The 17,776-nt window shown below is 58.1% G+C and overlaps 1 protein-coding gene across 1 annotated transcript; it reads right to left on the reverse strand.

Moving 5' to 3' along the window:
* Positions 1 to 1,175: 1,175 nt before the first annotated feature.
* On the reverse strand, positions 1,176 to 11,504 carry ALX3 (ALX homeobox 3). Its single transcript, XM_043575803.1, has 4 exons — positions 11,187 to 11,504; positions 5,671 to 5,987; positions 2,637 to 2,765; positions 1,176 to 2,245 (listed from the first exon to the last, which is right to left on the reverse strand). The coding sequence occupies exons 1-4, from the start codon at positions 11,461 to 11,463 to the stop codon at positions 1,937 to 1,939; spliced, it is 1,032 nt and encodes a 343-aa protein (XP_043431738.1). The 5' UTR covers positions 11,464 to 11,504; the 3' UTR covers positions 1,176 to 1,936.
* Between the last annotated feature and the right edge of the window lie 6,272 nt (positions 11,505 to 17,776).

Consider the following 17,776-nt stretch of genomic DNA (forward strand, 5'->3'; position numbering starts at 1 on the left):
TGACTTTTTGACAACAGAACTCGAAATCTTGCTGGTCGCTCCTTGGGTGAAGAAACTTCTAGTGCAGGGCTCTTAGCCCTGAGTTAGAAATTTGGATTTGAGCCCCAGTTCACTATTGGCCAGCAGTACGAAGGGGGGTGTGTTCATCCGAGGTGCCGGGGCTGCGTCTCCCTACTGCTCGGGCTCTCAGGGCTCACACCTGGACCTCAGAGCCAGTGTCAGCACAGAGAGAAATCACCAGAAGCCAGGCCCTCAAGGGAGGGGAAGGAAGACTGGTTTCTTCTGGGCGATGCTTGAGCCTAGTCACAGTGACAGTCTTGGCAGGAAAATCTGACCTGCTGGGGGACGTGCTCCCTCTTTGGGAATAAGCACAGCCCTGGTGTCTTTGTGTGCTTGGGCTTCTCTGTGCCTGGAAGAGGAGGCACGGGGCGGGGTGGCTGGGCTGCTGGCTGAGGCTGAGCTCCTCTGAGCAATGTGGTTGTGTTTACTGGGAGGGTGGGAGGCCAGGCCTGCTTTTTTCCTGCTTTCCCGGCTGTGGAGATAAGGCAGAAAGTGGGGGTGAAGGATAGAATGGCTAATACTCTGAAACCACAAGAAAGAGTCCTGGCTTTCGTCTCTGCCCCACAGCTCAGACTCGCTCCTGGGGCATCTGGGAGCAAGAGGCTGCCCCACCCCCATTGCTCTGGGGTTCTGGCCCAGGGGAGCTCAGAGCTCTCAGTGGGCCCCCATCTTTCATTCCACCTCCCTTCCGCTGCCAGTTCAGCCACAAGCTTATCTCCACTTTCCCACTGGCCTTCCGACCCTCAGGCCCCGATTGCCCCTTTCCCTTTTGACTCTAGAGTGGGGCTCTTCCTACCACCCGCACGCACTAGCTGAAGCCACAGAGGTCCTGGGTAGGTGACGGGGCCAGGCATGGCATGTATCAGCCTTGGGGGCTCTGCTGCAGCCTACCTTCCCCTAGCCCCCAGGATCCCTGCTGGCCCCTCAGGAAGGCCTGGCTGAGCCTGAACCCTGGGCACCGACCAGCTCTAGCGTAACCGAGTGCCAAACCCTGAGGATGCACAATCGCCTGGTCTAGGAAACACTTGCCATCTTTATTATCATGTTGGGCAGCACGCCTTTTTTTTTTTTTTTTTTAACCAAAGTCTGGGTTGAGATCTCAAGGGCTTCAAATCTGGAAATCTGTTTTATTCTTACCAACATCCAATGCGTAAACCAAGGAAGCCTGCTCTGGCCTGATTCCATAGAAGAGAATCCAAATTTCCATCCCCTTGGAGGGGAAGAGGACTCCATGGCATGTTGGGGGAGGGGCACAGGACCAGAGCAAGGGATGAGGGATGGCTAGAGCAGAGGCTGCGGGCACTGTTTACACCGACTGGACTGCTGGCTTCTAGGCCCTCGTGAGCTCCAGACGCTGAGCGCTCGCCCCCTGGTGGCGGGAGGGGGAAGTAAGGCTGGCCCTAGATGGTCATGCAAGACTGGTTTCCCCTAAGTCACAAAGAGCTTCTTCTGGTTCAACCAGCATCCTCCTCCTTTTATTTTACGGTGTTCCCTGAATGAGGAGCCAATTCAGCCATTTCAGCTGGAGGGATGACAGTTAAATTTGGACAACATCTGAAGGAAGCAGGGCAGTGTCTTCCTCCAGCCCAGAGTTGGATGAAGGGACCTAATGTGTAATAGGAAGAATCCTACCTGCTTTGAACCCCCCTTTCTCCTGGGCAGCTCCACCTTATTCTAAGAGAGAAAAAAAAAAACAACTCTAGCTTATTCCCTGCGGGAGGCTGAGGATCCCAGCTGCTCTGCCTGGGCCTCCGAGAACCATCTGGGGTTTGGAGGCAGAGGTGTGTCCTCTCTGACATCCAGGCTGGGGTGGGGTGGGAGCAGCTGGGAACAGAAAAGGGGATGGGCAGCTTAGTCTGTATGTCCATGCAACCGATCACGTGGTCCAGTTCAGTAGGCTGGGTGGCTCCTTGGATTTCACCCTGAGCGAGATGAGGCTTGGAGACTTATAGTCGCCATCTGGGGAAGACTCAAAGCTGTGGGCCCCCAGGGCAGGGGAAAAGCCGTGGATGGAGTAGATGCCAGGATGGGCTCCGGGGGAGGCCGGCACCCCCATGAAGCCGGCCACATTCCCATGAGTGTGGGAGTATGGAGACATGCACGGGGAGGGCATGCCCTCCGGAGACACGAGGCAGGGTCCCGCGGGGCTCCCAGACCCTGGACTGGGCCACAGGGAATTCTGCAGCTGAAAAGAGAAGAAGGCCCATGAGTTAGTAACCCAGGGGCTGCCACCCTCACCTAAGGGTTCTGTCTTTGCTCCTGGGGCTCCAGAAACCTACCAGGAAACCTGCACTTGGCCCAGGTCTAGAATCTGCTCCCTCCTACCCCCAACACTCGAAATGGCATACTCAGGAGACCCCTGCCGTGGCTCCTCCAGATGAGGTTTTCTCCAGTGCTTCCTTCGTGCCAGCTGCTCTGCATGCCCCACTCACGAGACAGAAGAGCCCCATTTTGCAGAGCAGAAGTGCTTTACCCACGGTCACACAAAACCCTAATGCTGCTTCAGGTCTCCCTGGGGCCGGAGCTACCCCCACGGGACTTGGCCAGGCCCTGCCTCAGGGGAAGAGGGGTCTCACCGGGGGGTGGCTGTCTGCTCGGGGCAACACAGAGATGTCATAGGGAGACGGGAAGGGGTTCCGCCCCTCCTGGATCTTCCCGTATCGCTCTCGCTTCCGCCACTTCGCTCTGCGGTTCTGGAACCAGACCTGGGGGACAGAGGGGGGAGGCGGAGAGAGTGACAAAGCAGCCCTGAGGAACAGAGCCTGCTGGGGAGAGAGCTGAGGGTGTGTGTCCTCCTGCAGGGTGGGGCGCTGGCTCCTGCCTGGGGGATCTTGAGCTGCGGGAACTTCTAAATCCGTGTTGTTCTCAGGGCCAGGAGAACCTGGAATGGAGCCTAGAACAGGCCCAAGTTCAGAGGGGGCTTACTGGTCCCTTGGGCCACCCCCCACCCCCACTCACCAGGCTGAGTCACTCTCTTGGTTCTCCAGCCGGGTTGTGTCACTCAGGGTGTTGTGGGATCTGTGTGGCCTCAGAGGCCCGGGCACTTCCGAGGTGTACCGGTGCCCAGGCTCTAGCCCCACCCTGCCTCTTCTTTCCATCTGCCCACCTCTCATCCTGAGCCCAGAGCCCGGCCCCTCTCCACAGCCACATCTCTGGCTGGGCAGTAACACTTGGTTCTTCCTAGTTGCCTCCCACCCCAGCTTGCCTTTGAGACAGTCTGCTACCTTGCTACTCCCCGTCTTCACTCGGGCTTCCCCTGCCGGGGCTGCCCATCCCCTCCCCCTGCCACTCTTCTGCCACAAACACACGCGTACATCTCCCCTGGACCTGTGTGGTGTGGTGCTCTGGCATCTCTCTCGTACTTACCACACCCTATTGCCATTATCCATTCTGTAATCTGCGTCTCCTGCTTATTTGCGAGCTCTTGGCAGGTCAGGGGAGCCTGTGTGCTGTGCACATCTGTGTACATATCTGTGACGAAGCTGCCGTTGGGCATACGCCGTATGACCGTTACGTTTACGTGTACCAGTGCGTACATTTTGTATTTCTATCACTAAACATTTGTGTGTCAGGCCCCGGGCTAGATGTCGGCAATATCAAAACGAAACCAAGCCATCCTCTTGCTTTTCAGGGATCTAGCTGGGAACCACAACAAGAGAAGCTGTGTGTGTGTGTGTGTGTGTGTGTGTGTGTACGTGTGAATGCAACCCCACCCCAGCCCCTCACACTCCCCCCATGATCCCTTCACACTCCTATTCGTTCAGGCGGGCGAAGCCACGACAGTTCAAAAGCTCGGCATACCCCCAGCCCCCTAACCCCCAGATACAGAGATCCCAGAGGAGACCTGAGGCAAGGTCAGGGACACACCATCCCAGCCGCCCAGCTGCCCAGCCTCTCTTTCTCTACTCTCCCTCCCCTGCAGGCAGCTGAAGGAGTCGAGCTGGTGAGCTGATTGCTTTACTGGGAACTCTTCCCCATCATGCCGTTATCTCTAGAGTCCCCACCGTAGACGTCCACTTGCACTCTGGCCGTGCCCTCTGCATTGTCCTGGGTGGTCGTTTGTTGCTGTCCATGGGGCAGGGCCTACGGGTAGATGCCACGTTCCCGTCAGAGAAAAGAGCCCTACTCTAGGGCCTCAGCCCTCGGGACTCTTTGGGACTAGGTCTGGGAGCCTGCGGCCACCCATGCGACCCCTTCAGGGTTGAAGAGTCCTGGAAGAGGAGCAGGAGGGTGCGCTCCACTTCTCCACAGCAGTTCCACAGCAACAGCTATGCAGACCCTACCCTAGAGGCTCGCTGAAGCGCCCGAGACTCAATGCCCTGGACGTCCCCAGCTCATGGAATCTCATGGGCTCTTGTGAATGTTTGGTCTCTCATCCTGACGGCCTCAGGGCCTGGGGAACCCTGGGAGGACCGTCCTAAAAGTCTGTTTCGGGAGGAAAGCGGAAGCAGGAGGACCCAGCAGAGAAGGGGAAACAGCCCAAGCCCCTCTGGTCCTACACGGAATCCAGCTGTAGGGCCTTCTCAGCCAGGTGGCAGCTGGCCTCTCTGTGGACTGGCCTGCGGGCCCCCACTTTCTTCCAGAGCAGGCCCCTGCCCCAGTACCTTCAGACAGAGTGTCCTGAGAGGCTCCATACAGGGTGTGCTAGGCATGAGCTTTGTCCCTATTGAGTCTCCCCTGTGGTGGGAGAGAGAATGTCCTCCGCCTAGAGGTGACCTCCTCACCTCTCCCGAGAAGCCCGAGTCCCACTCCTCTCCCAGTGCCTCCTGCTCGGTTTCGGGGAGCCTGTCATGCATCATGCCAGTTCAAAACAAGGCAACAACCACCATCTTCCTCTTGGGCCAGGCTTCGACTGAAGCCTCCTTTCCCACTCCCACACCCTGCTGTCCACCTTCATGTTCTTTCCCACTTCTGACATGTCTTGGACATGGGCTTCCCTTCTCCCTTTCCCCTGTTCCCTTCCCAACATCCCTCCATCTCCTCACCCCGCGCCCCCCCCCCCCACTTGAAGCTGGCCACAGCCCCATCCGGGAAGCCATGGGGCCTGATCTCTGCTGGGGAGTCTGTGGGGTGGGGAAGAGTCCCTGGCCAGGCTGTCCCGGCCAGGGTCTGGGAGCTGGCAGGACTGACGGTCGCCGGCTCAAGATGGCTTTGAGCATCATGGAGCCTGAGACGCCCCCCGCCCAGTGGGGACCCTCCGACTCTGAGCGGCTACCTCAGGAGCAGCCCTGATATGTGTTCAGCATTTCGTGGCTTCCAAAATGCTGTCACATCTGTGGTCCTCAAAGACTCCCTAAGTAGGGAAAGTGAGGCTGAGCGATCCAATGGCATGCCCCCAGCTAGAAAATGGCAGAGCTAGGACTCCTAGACAGGTCTTTGGGCTCCAAGAGGCTACCACTCCCATGAGGCCTAGGCCTCAACTTGGACTGCAAGCCTGTGGCTGCAGCAGAGCTGGGCATGGAGGGGGAGCCCAGGGCGGACAGGCAGACTGGGGGCAGGCACCTGGGAAAGGCAGCTCTGTGTGGCACTAGTGCCCACCTCTCCCGCGGCCGGGCCCGTGGTCAGGGTGGTAGAGGCGGCCAGAGAGGCCCATGTCCGGAGCGCCCTCACCTGTACCCGGGCCTCGGTTAGGTCCGTGCGCAGAGCCAGCTGCTCCCGGGCATACACATCAGGGTAGTGGGTTTTCTGGAAGACTTTCTCCAGCTCCTCCAGCTGGAATGTGCTGAAGGTCGTGCGGTTACGGCGTTTCTTGCTCTTGTTCTTGGCCAACTCCATGGAGTCAGGGAGTCCCGGGGACAGAGGGACACGCAAGCTGGCCAGACAAGGGCCTGGGGAGCCTTGCAAGTTAGAGGGCCCGTCCCTGGGGCCCCCTCGGCAGTCCAAGGGCAGCTGGGGGAAGCTGGCAGCTTTGGAGGCCTTCTCCTCAGCTGCAATGGAAAACACAAAAAGGAGGATGGAAACCGAACCAGGAGGTTTTGTGGGTGGACTGGGGGAGGGGGAAGAACGTTGACGCTTCAGTCCCCGCCTCCCCCTTCCTTTCTCTTCCCTTGTCCCAGCAGCCACCCTCCATGGGAGCCTGGCATTGGGAGGCCTGCTTGCTGAGCCTCCAGCTGGGGAGGGGGCCCTAGGGAACCATGTGCTCTGTGGTCTGGGCGGATCTGCTGGGGCCGGAGGAGGGTTCATTTCAGGGAAGTGCTTTGTGGTGGTGCATCCCACAGGGTGTGGAGGTGCCAGGATTGGCGCCGTGGCAGGGCCCAGCACAGAGGCGCAGGGGCGGGAGGAGGGGGCGAGGATGGGGTGTTCGACATCTCCTGCCCCTGCCAGGAAGTGCCTCCTTGTCCCTGACTGTGGGCCTTGGTTCCCAGGTCCTCACGCCCATGCATCGGGTCCCAGGTCCAGGCAGGCAATGGACAGGGGCACTCAGATCACTGTTGGCTGGTCTGGCTGTGCCTCATTCTCTGGACCCCGAGTCTCAGGACAATCCCGGCCCTGGGGTATGAAGGGCAAGATGGGATAAAGATGCTTCCAAAAAGATTGTCTCATGCCTCTGAAAACTGTGATGTTTGGGCAAGGACTCGAGCTGCAGCGTTAGAGAGGCAGCAGACAGGCTATGCTCAGAGAAGGAGAGACAGCAGACCAGTGTCAAAACAGCATCCAGCCCCCAACCCCATCATTCTGGTTATTGTCTGCCCCCTCCCTTCTCAGCGCAGTTTCTGATGGCTCCCCCATTGCCCTTGATTAGCAAGCAGCGGGGTGGGGGGTCTTGGCTGCAGCTGGGCCCAGCTGCCAGCAGCCCCACTCTGACATGCTAGCCCTCAGGAAGCTTGGAGCTCTGTCACAACCCCGGGGCATGATGAAAAATAGGTCACTGCTGATGCTCCGCCCTCTCCTCTGGAGAGGCCCCCCAGCAGCGCCCGCCATGAAATCTCTCCTCGACAGTCCTCCCAGGAGCTCCCGCCACAAAGACGCCCCACTGACTCACGCAGCCCTGCCCTGGCCCTGGCCCATCCCCAGCAGGGGCCTGGGCCCCAGCAGGCCCAGCAAGCTGGCACCAAGAGGCAGTTTCTTCCTTGGGACTTGGTGTCGGGATCACAGCTGTCATCAGGGAAGGAGGGGACCAGAGAGATGGGATTTTCAGGTTCTGGCTGCCTGGCTGCATTACGGAGGACAAGTTGGGCAAGGTCCCCCTCAGCTGGAAGGTGGTGGGTGACCTGCCCGGACCAGCCAGGCTGGGCAGTAAGCTCCATGTTGTGAGAGCCTGCCCCCTGGGGGCTGTGCACGGCAAAAGCCTAGGCGCCAGGTCACAACTCAAGTGGAGCATAGGGAAGAAAGGGCACCAGCCACTGACTTCCATTCTTAGCCAACATGTTTTGGTTCTAGAGGGAGGTGCACTGGTAGCAGCTGAGGAATAAGGACTCATGGGAACGGAACCAAATAACTGAATGGTCAGGGAGACTGGGAGACTAAAATTTTCGAGGGCACCCCACATACAACAGCTTTGAGAAGTAGAGTCTTGGGAGTCCTGGGTTCTGAGGGAGGCACTGCTGGACTCCAGGCAAAAAAGGCTGAGAGTGGCTCAGGGATGGGGGTCAGGGGAGCACCGATGTCACTGTAGAGGGCTCCCCAAAGCTCTGAGGCCTGCTGATCCGGCTCTTGAGCCTTCGGTGGCTGTCCTAACAGGATCTGCCCAGAGGAAGGGACTAGCTCTGGGCTCTGAGCTGCCAGAGGAAGAGAGACAACGGGCAGCAGGACTTTTCAGAATAGCCACCAGAAGAGGGGGCCAAGCCTGCTGGCCTCTGCTGGCCTCCCATGCCTGCCCATTCTACAGCCCTCCCAAGGGATGGGAGCACTTCTCCCGTCCCTGTTGCCATTGCCCTGAAACCTCCATCTGCCTGGAGGGCTCCAGGGAAAAGCAGGCATTCCTCCCTCTTTGGGGGAACAGGGTCACACCTCATAGAAGAGCAAAGCCCAGGGCTCTGGTGCAGGTGGGATCAATGAAGGGCAGCGGTGGAGGAAAGGAAGGAAAGGCAGAGTAGTTAGGCAAGCCAGCAGTTTGCATCTGAGCTTGTAAAGAGAAGGGTGCATGCACCCCACAGCGCCCAGCACTTCCAAGGTGTGTGCAGGCTGTGTATAGGATTCACTTGCACCTGGTAGGGACACCGTGTGGTTGAGGGGGAGTGCTCACTGCGGAGACTGGTATCCATCCTGGGACTCAGCACCAGGGTGTCCACAGCCTGCAAGACCACAGCACCACAGCAGAAGTCTGTCGGGCCTGAAAGACGGGAGCCCAGACGGAAACCTCTGAGGCAGCGACGGTGCTGCGTCCCTGACTCTGCTCTCACGCCCGCTGCTCTCCCCCACCCCGGGGGCGCCAGAGCCCCTGCTAGAGGCTGTCTCAAAGCCAGGGCAGCAGCTCGGGAGCAGTACCGCTTGGGACGCCAACCCGGAGCCCCACTGCCCCCTCAGAGAGCGTCCCCTGAGGCCGCACGGCCAACCATCCGGCTTTCAGCTTCCGTGGGAGCCTTCCTCCGAGCCGGCGCCCGCGCCGTTTCCCACGCGATCCGCAGAGCTCGCCAAGGCCTGGGCTCTCGAAGCTCCGGCTGATAACCCGAAACCGTTATGGACAAGAACGCCGTGCGCCGGACTCTAGCGGGGCCTTGGCGCTCTCCCTAGAATTTCCAGCTTTGGCGTAGGGGCCTCAGCCGAGGGCCAGTGATTGGGAATCCTCGAGGTCTGCAGTCGGGCCGATGAGCGCGGCCCTCCAGTTACCCGGCCCGGGGTCTCCCAGTCGGTGGTTCCCAGGTCAGAGAGCCGAGCCAGGGGCGGCCCAGGCGGCCCCGGCGGAGCAGGAAGGAACGGCCGGGCACTGCTCCGGCCCTGTGAGCAGCCGCGCGCACCGGACTCCAAGGGTGGCTGGCACCGCCAGTACGCCGCCGGGGTCTAGGGCAGGGCTGGGCGCTCTCCGCCAAGGGTGCCGCAAAGAGCGGGAGAGAAGCGCCAGACTCGAGCGCGCGACTGCCCGGCCTCGGCAAAGATCGCGCCGCAGATGGGGCGCAGCTGCGCGCTCACTGGACTGAGCTGGAAACGCTCGCAGCCCGTCAAGTTAGAGGCCGGGAAATAAGGTGTGTTCCCCCGTTGCCACCACTTCCTACCTCGTAGACCGTGCGGCCCTAGTCCCCCGCGGCTGTCCCTCCCCAGCAGCCCCGCTCCCCCGCAGGGACGCGAGCCGCCCGCGCCCGCCGAGTTTCGGCCCTGGGCACCCGGGAGGCGAGCGGCGGCCCAGGTCCCAGGCTCGGCTCGCACCCGCTGCGCCTGTTTTTCGTTTGGCCTGTCGTCCGCTCAACTCGAATCGTCAATTTTCTTCTCCCACTTGATCTCATTTTGCTGTTTTCTGCTCTTTTAGGATGTCCTTTATTTTCCTTTCATTTTTTTGCTGCTTCTACTCTTTTTTGTCCTTTCCCTCCTCCATGTACCCGCTTCGTTCGATCGTTGGATCCTCTGCTTGCTTTTTCTTCTTTTTCTGTTCGCTCTCCGTGTATTTCCTAACGTTCTGTCTTGCTTGCCGACATTCGTTGACCTCTCCTTCTCGCCTCTCTCCTCCGTTGTTTTGTTCAGTGTTCCCTCTTTTTCGTTGTTGTGAACACTCTTCGGGTTTACTTCCACGCATTTCGTTGTTGACACCCTCGCCGTCGCTGGGCCGGTCCCTCCACGCCCCGTCGCTCATTCAGCTCCAGCGCTCTCCGCACTTTGCCCGTCCTGGCTTCCCCGCGGTGCGTGAGGGACCCGGTGCGCCCAGCAGGGACGCGGGCCCGCGGGGTGGGTCTCGCCCGACGCGCGCGCGCCCAGCCAGGCCGGGTACCTGTCCCCGGCGGTGCTCATGGGGCTGCGCGGCCGCCGCCGTCTGGCTGGGATCAGAGGAGCCAGGCCAACTGCTTCTCATTAAGTCCCAACTGTGGTTTTTATCAGGAGAGCCTCTTTCAAAGGGCACAGACACGGAGCTCCGCGGACTCGCTCATTTCCTCCGCTGACCCCCACACACCTCCCCGCCCTCCCCTACACATTCCCATTGCCCCGGCAGAGCGAAGGCCTGAGCTGCCTGACCACTCTGTGGAGGCCCGCGAGGCGCCAGCGGGGTGGAGGCGGATTGGGGCAGACTTCAGTTGATTCAACTCTGGGCCTAAGGTGCGGGATGCGGCAGCGCAGATGGGCGGGCGCCCAGACTCCTACAGGTAGGTCGGTGCGGCGGGTGTCGGCGGGGCTGCGGGCCCGCGTTGCATGCCCCGGTGGTCAGGCGCGTTCTGTGTCCATCTGGCCTCAGCGCATGGGGCACCGGCCCGGGGCCCGAGGAGCCCAGGGAACAGGCCCGCCGGGCTACTCTCGACGGCCCATTGGTGGCGATCCAGTGCGAGGAAGCCAAGACTGCGAGAAGGGCGGCCCTCCCCGTGCATAACGACGGGGAGGCCAGGTTGGTCTGAGAAATAAGAACACAGTTATTCGGTATCGAGAATGGCCCCGGCACTCCGGGAACAGCCGCGGCCGCGCCGCCCAAAGCCTAACGCGCTGGCAGCGCCTTCCCTTCGGAGGCCGGGCTGGGAGGAGAAGCCAGTGGAGGCCAGGCCGCAGCCCCCTGGTGTCCTGCTTGGCCCCTCCAGGTCGGGGCCCAAGCTCAGGACCCTGAACGGACGCCAGACACAAAAACCGAGCTTCTCTCCCTGCACCGGGACCGCGGGCTCAGTGCGGGGCCCAGGCCCTGGGCCCGGTCCCGGCTTCTGGGTCAGTGGCAGTTCCAGGCCAACTCCGGCCAAGCAGGATTTCTCTTTCCCGCCTCCGGTCGCCTTCGGGCCCGACTGGGCCGGGGGCCGTCGCAGCTCCACCCTCGAGCGACCTCCCCCTCCCCTTTCCCGCCACCGGAGGCTTGAGCGGCTCTGCCTCCGCACCGCGCTGGCTTTGCCCGGCCTGGACCAGCGCCGGTGGGCCCTGTGAGGGACCCGTGGCGACGACGGGCTAGAGGGTCAAAACAGTGGAGAGCTGGGCGAGCGGGAGAGGGAAGCAAGGAGGCCCGGGCGGGCCGGGGAAGGGTGGGTGAGGGGGTCGGGGCTGAGCGCTACGCCCGCGCCGCGCGTTACCTTCCGCGGGGCCCTCGTAGAAGTGGCTGCCGTTGAGCGCCGGGCCGGGCCCGAGGTCCTGCAGGTACTTGGCGGGCGGCTTGGCCGGCTCTGGGAGGTAGGGCTCCAGGGGTCCGCAGGCCGGAAAACGGGTCAGGCGCGGGCCGCGGGGCGGCGCGGGGTGCAGGTGAGGCGCGCCGGCGGGGGTCCCGTGGGGGCCCGGTGGCTCGTCCCCCGAGGCCGCGTAAGGGCCGGGCCCGGGCCCCATGCCGAAAGGCGCGCAGCGCTCGGGGTCCATGCCGGCTCCCGGCGCACAGGCCGCCGGGGCTCCGGGCCTCGCGCTGCCCGTGCGGCCTGTGAGCGGCCGCCAAGGGGGAGGGACCTGGGCTCGGGGGCGCGGAGCCCCCGGGAGCGGCGCGCGCCGCGGGGGGGCGGGGGACAGGGGAGGGGGCCGCGCCTCTGACTTAATGCTGGAACCATCCACGTCACGTGCAGCCCCGCGCGGGTTAACCCCTCGGAGCCCGGGAGCCCCCTGCTTCACCCCAGCCCCCGTATTCGGAGGCAGTTCGAGCACAGGGAGGAAGCCACCTTCTCTCGACGGCAGGGTCCGCTTTGTCTGCACACCTTGGTGAGTCCCTCGCTCAGAGCAGCAACCCCGGTCCTGATACCCTGCCTGGAGGCTCTTGCCCCTAGGGGCTTGAGGCACCTGGGGGGAGAGCCTCCGCTCCCAGCGAACACTTTTAGGCCTGGGCTCCTGACAGAAACCTGGGATCAGGGCGGGGTGGGGGAGGGGCTGGGCTGGGACTTTAACCCAAGCCTTTGCTAGGAGCTGGAAAAACGTTGCCTCCAGCAAAAACACCTCTCTTGGGGATCCCTTGTTCCTCACGGGGACGGGAGCCCTTGAGAGAGATGTGTGGAAACAGCACTACTCCGGGAAAGGGGGCTGGGAAGCTTGGGCCTGGGCACTATCATTAATTAGCTCTGGGACCTTGAACTGTCACTAGTGTCCTCATCTGACTCTGGAGGCTGGATTGAGTCAATCCTTAGAGCTTTTCTGTATATTCCTGGTGGGTCTGAGAAGCGGAGACAGGGCCAGAAGGGACAGGGTCCAGCAGAGGTTGACTTTGGAGCAGGTGGAGGAGTACCTAGAGGGTTTGGGGTTTGAACAGGAGGCATGGAGTGGATACCTCTCAAATGATCTGGAAGTGCCTGGGGATCCACTGGGGAAAGGCTGGTGGTAGGTAGCCCAGACCTCAGGGCCCTGCTGCCCCAGGCCTGCCATTTTGCAGGGAGGTGAGGGTAGGGTGGTATGTCCTAGAAGTTGAGCCTCCCAGCCAAGAGGAAGCATAGGACTAGCGAAGTAGCTTGGAATTTCTGAGAAGAGAAACAACCCCCACCCTAAGACCTGGGAAGAAAGTCCTGAGGACCCTGGAACCCTGCTCTCTTGTGTGGATCGAGGGGTTCCTAAGTCTGGGTTACACTGCTTTTTATTTTCAGTACTTCCAGGGACTAGCGAGAGGGGTGGGGAGTCAACTATCATTTGTATTTCATTTGAATTCTAAATTTTTAAAGGAATCCAAGAGGTCTGGTGTGAACACCTCCCTCTTCCGCTGGGGGCTTAAAGGGGGTTTCTTGGCTGTCCTCAGCCAGAGTTGGGCTGTAAATCAAGGCCAAACAGGAACCAGAAGCCTTGCATCTCACAAGTAGTCATTAAGCCATTATTAAACATACCGTAACTTCTCTGAAGCCTTATTGGTTTAAACACCACATTGGAGGCATTATGGCCATTAGGGCCCCTAATCACAGACTGCAGGCTGGGGCGGTGGGATGGGAGCACCTGGGGCTGGTATTTCCAGCCAAGAGGGAGGCTCAGCTCAGAATTAAGCTTCCTCTCTGACCTCACCAGGAAGATCCATTCTCTAGGATCCAGTGGATCGCAGCTCTGGGCAAGCCATTTGCATTGACCACTTTTGCTCGTTAATAAGGTTTTCAATAGTTATGGGGCTACGGCTGTGGATACTGTCGACTTTTTAGGAGGATGTCAGCGTCAACTCAGGACACTGCTTCCGTTCAACAAATCATCAAGCAGCTTATTGTGAGCGATGCGAGTAGGACGCAAGAAAAATATCACCAGCAATTTAAACAAGGCAGCTTGGCTTCAATGCCAAGTGTTTTGCCTCAGGTGGTAACCTTTCTCAGCCTCCGGTGTCTTGTCATAAAAATGGGCCATGCTTGCGGGATGGATGAAGGATTTTTGAGAAGCACTTCTGTGTTTTTTTTTTGTTTTTTAATTTTTTTTTCAACGTTTATTTATTTTTGGGACAGAGAGAGACAGAGCATGAATGGGGGAGGGGCAGAGAGAGAGGGAGACACAGAATCGGAAACAGGCTCCAGGCTCTGAGCCATCAGCCCAGATCCTGACGCGGGGCTCGAACTCACGGACCGCGAGATCGTGACCTGGCTGAAGTCGGACGCTTAACCAACTGCGCCACCCAGGCGCCCCCCGAAGCACTTCTGTTTTGATGGACGTGATGAACTGTGTTAATTAACGAGATCATTATTATCATTACAATACCCAGAAACAGCAGCCCAGGGTTCTGAGTTCCATCACTGAATTGGCGGAAGACTCCTGGCCCCAGGCTGCATGGGCTACAGGCTGGGGCCGATCAGAGAGACCTAGGGACTCACACCCCAGCCCAAGCGCAGAAGCCCCTCCTGCCATTCCCCACTCTCTGAACAGAACCAATTTCCTTGCTGCCAGTTGAACTGAGGCAGCAGAAAGCCCCAGCGGACATTCAGATTGGATGCGTAGCTAGAGTTGCCCTACTGAGAGGCTTTTTTCCTAGGGTCATGCAAGACAGGGTACAGCTTTCCTGTTCCCCTTTTATTTATTTATTAAAAAAAATTTTTTTTCGGGGCGCCTGGGTGGCGCAGTCGGTTAAGCGTCCAACTTCAGCCAGGTCACGATCTCCCGGTCCATGAGTTCGAGCCCCGCGTCGGGCTCTGGGCTGATGGCTCGGAGCCTGGAGCCTGTTTCTGATTCTGTGTCTCCCTCTCTCTCTGCCCCTCCCCCATTCATGCTTTGTCTCCTTCTGTCCCAAAAATAAATAAACGTTGAAAAAAAAATTAAAAAAAAATTTTTTTTTTCAAAGTTTATTTATTTTTGGGAGAGAGAGAGACAGAGCATGAACGGGGGAGGAGCAGAGAGAGAGGGAGACACAGAATCGGAAACAGGCTCCAGGCTCCGAGCCATCAGCCCAGAGCCCGACGCGGGGCTCGAACTCCCGGACCGCGAGATCGTGACCTGGCTGAGGTCGGACGCTTAACCAACTGCGCCACCCAGGCGCCCCTCCTGTTCCCCTTTTAAACCACTGGTGCAAACGCTTATCTGTATGAGGTCTGGAAAGAGTTTGATGGGGCAGAGGTGCATAGAAAACACAAAAAATGGCACTCTTAGAGATACTTAGTTTTTCTGTTAGGAGGGCTGAGAGATCCTGGAGTACACAGGGGCCCTCATTTTACAGATAAAAACAACAGCTGATTTATCTTGCAGCATGCCAGGCACTGTCTGACGTATCCTGTAGACACCGGTTTGTTTAATTCTCACAACAACTCCATGAAGTAGGCACAACTATTATCCCCATTTTACAGAGAAGAGCCTGAGGCCACAGAAGGAGCCATTTGCCCACAGTGGACACAGCCACTTAGTGGCAGAACCAGAACTTATGCCCAGATCCACGGTCTCCCACCTGACTCTGACCATCAGTCCTTCTTCAGCCAACATGACAAATCTGAAATGATTCAGTGCACACCCTCCTTTTCCCGGAGGAAGGTTGGGACTTTTTCCTGAAAAGGAAGTTGAGGCCAGAGTGGATCAGGGACAGAGTTGGCCCAAGGTGGAGCCACACTACTGCCTTCCTGATCACCTAGTGGCAGTTTATTGAGACATGCCTCACCCAGCTGTGGTGGCTGGGATAGTAGGTGGAGGGTGGTTTCTGCTAAGCTGATACCAAATGAAACACAGCGGCTAACACCTGAGAGGTTTTTACGACCCACTGACACAGCCAGATGTGGGGCAGAGGTTTAAGAGAATTTGCGAGTTCCCCCTTTGTGCTGCTTAATAATAACCAGTTCCGTTACAATAGTGTTTGTCCCTGCTGTATTATCCACGGACTAAGTGAGATGAGCTGATGGGATGATCCAGATCATTCTAGGTCCTATCATGAAAAAACTCAAAACAACAAAACCCGCCACCCCAAAACTAAAACTTTCCACCTGCTGAGAAAAACTGCTTTTGAAATCAAAATGAGTCATTTGGGGCGCCTGGGTGGCTAGTCGGTTAAGCACCCGACTCTTGATTTTGACTCAGATCATGATCTCACGGTTCGTGAGTTTGAACCCCGCGTTGGGCTCTGCGCTGACAGCGAGGGGCCTGCCTGGGATTCTCTCTCTCTCTCTCTCTCTCTCTCTGTCCCCCACCCTCCAAATAAATAAATAAACATTAAAAAAGTAAAATAAAAATGATGCTTACTGGCTATGTCTATGCAGCTGTTTTACATTAGCTAATTGTTTCATTCATTCATTCATTCATTCATTCATTCATTCAATAGGAGGACTCACTATGTGACGGGCATTTGTTGACTCTGCCATACAGACGTGACTCCCGCCTTCATGAGGCACACACTTTGCTGGAATGGAAGTGTCTCCCCCACAGCTGACACAAGCATCATTTGGATGTGAATTAGAACGGGATCTGGTCTCGAGAGCAGAGTTCCTAGCTTCCAGCCTCACCTGTAAGGTCAGTTCTTGAATTAGGGAGCCGGTCCCAACTACTGCTTTCTTTGGTTTTGGACCACCCTCAGCCTGCACCACATGAAGGCGAACGCTCTTCCCTTTGTCCCCAGTGGCTATCCAAAAGGGGCCGGAACAGCGGGAAAGATGTAAACCCAGATCTGCCGCATACGAAACTTCCTTCCAGACAGGAAAAACTCCGTTGCTCTGTATTTTTTTCTTCCAAGGGAAGATAGTTGGTATTACCCTTGTCTTGTTTAGACTCTGAAATCCTAAATTGATCCCTATGAAAATTCTGGGTTTGGGAGCCTAAGTAGATTGTTTCTCATTAGTGACATTCTTCCTGGAAGGTCAGGCTAAGGAATGGTAAATAAACCCTCAGATCCGGTGCTTCCTCCTTACCCATGATTTTTAAAAGAAAGAAGGAAGGGGGTGGGAAGCTTTGGGCTGTGGATATACCCAGAATCCTGGGCTGTGATTCTGACAATCCAGGCTGTAGTCTGTGCTGTGGGGTGAAGTTTCTGGGGAGTTACGGAACTATTTTTTCTCTTCCGTTCATTTGATCTGTTTTGCTGGGAGAGTCACTTAACCTGCCGGTACCTCCGTTGCTCTCCTGGAAAAGGAGAGGGATAGGATTTTGTAGGCCAGCTTCACCGGAATGAACAAAACAGTGTTTATACAGATGTTTCTTGAGCCCGACTCCACCCTGAACCTATATTTCCCTGCTTTTGCTCTCTGCCCGCCTCCCTGGGGTCAGGTCGGGATGGGGCAGTGAACAGAGAGGCGGAGCTAGGTCTGGGATGTGTCCTGAGTGCCTGGTGTGGCCCGATGTCTGCCTAACTGCCTTTGTGTGAAGGTAAATGAGTTCTGTGGCAAGGGCCACCTCAGACCAGGAGAAGTGATTTTGTGGGAGAGTTTTCTATGAACTCATTCTTGGTGTAAAACAGAAGGAGGCAGGTTTGGACTTCTTGGCAGTTCGAATACTTTGATCAATTAATATCGTGCATTCATGTATTCATCCAGCATTTAAAAATTTTTTAATGCTTATTTATTTTTGAGAAGAGGGGCAGGGGCAGAGAGAGGGAGGGAGACACAGAATCCGAAGCAGGGTCCAGGCCCTGAGCTGTAAGCACAGAGCCCGACATGGGGCTCGAACTCATGAACCACAAGATCATGACCTGAGCCGAAGTCGGACGCTTAACCCACTGAGCCACCCGGGCACCCCTCATCCAGCATTTATTGAATGCCTGCCATGTGCCAGACATTGGGGCTGCACAGTGAGGACTGAGTCAGGGAACAGAACACTTACTCCCACGGCGTTTCCGGGCTGGCAGGAGAGACACGGAGCAATGGGCGTGTAGATCACAGGGGCCATGGTGGCCGTGAGACAGGCACCTGTCCCGGCCTTGGGCTGGGGGCAGCTGGTCAGGGAGCACTTCCAGGTAGAAAACTGAGTGGGGCTTAGGAGGGGAAGAGGTATGGAGGGGGCAGGGAGAGAAGGCATCCAGAGAAAACGGCTCAGAGGAGGGGAAAGAGGAAGCCAAGTTTGGGGAACTTGGATTTGTTGAACTGCTGGGGCCAGGGCAGGAAGAGTCCCTGCTGAAGTGGGAGGAAGAGAGACAAAGGCAGAGGCATCCACCTGAATGAGAGACTCCGGGGGAGGGCAGGACGGTTCCACGGGCATCCATTCATGCCAAGCCCAGCTTCAAGCACCGGATTTGCAAGTGGGAGACGAGGAGGAGCAAGCCCCGTGGCCCAGCGGTCCCCTGACTTTCAGGGGGCATAAGGACCCATACCTAGCAGGCAGGTAGTAAATAACA

This window comes from Prionailurus bengalensis, chromosome C1 (assembly GCF_016509475.1).
Source record: "Prionailurus bengalensis isolate Pbe53 chromosome C1, Fcat_Pben_1.1_paternal_pri, whole genome shotgun sequence".
Classification (NCBI taxonomy): domain Eukaryota; kingdom Metazoa; phylum Chordata; class Mammalia; order Carnivora; family Felidae; genus Prionailurus; species Prionailurus bengalensis.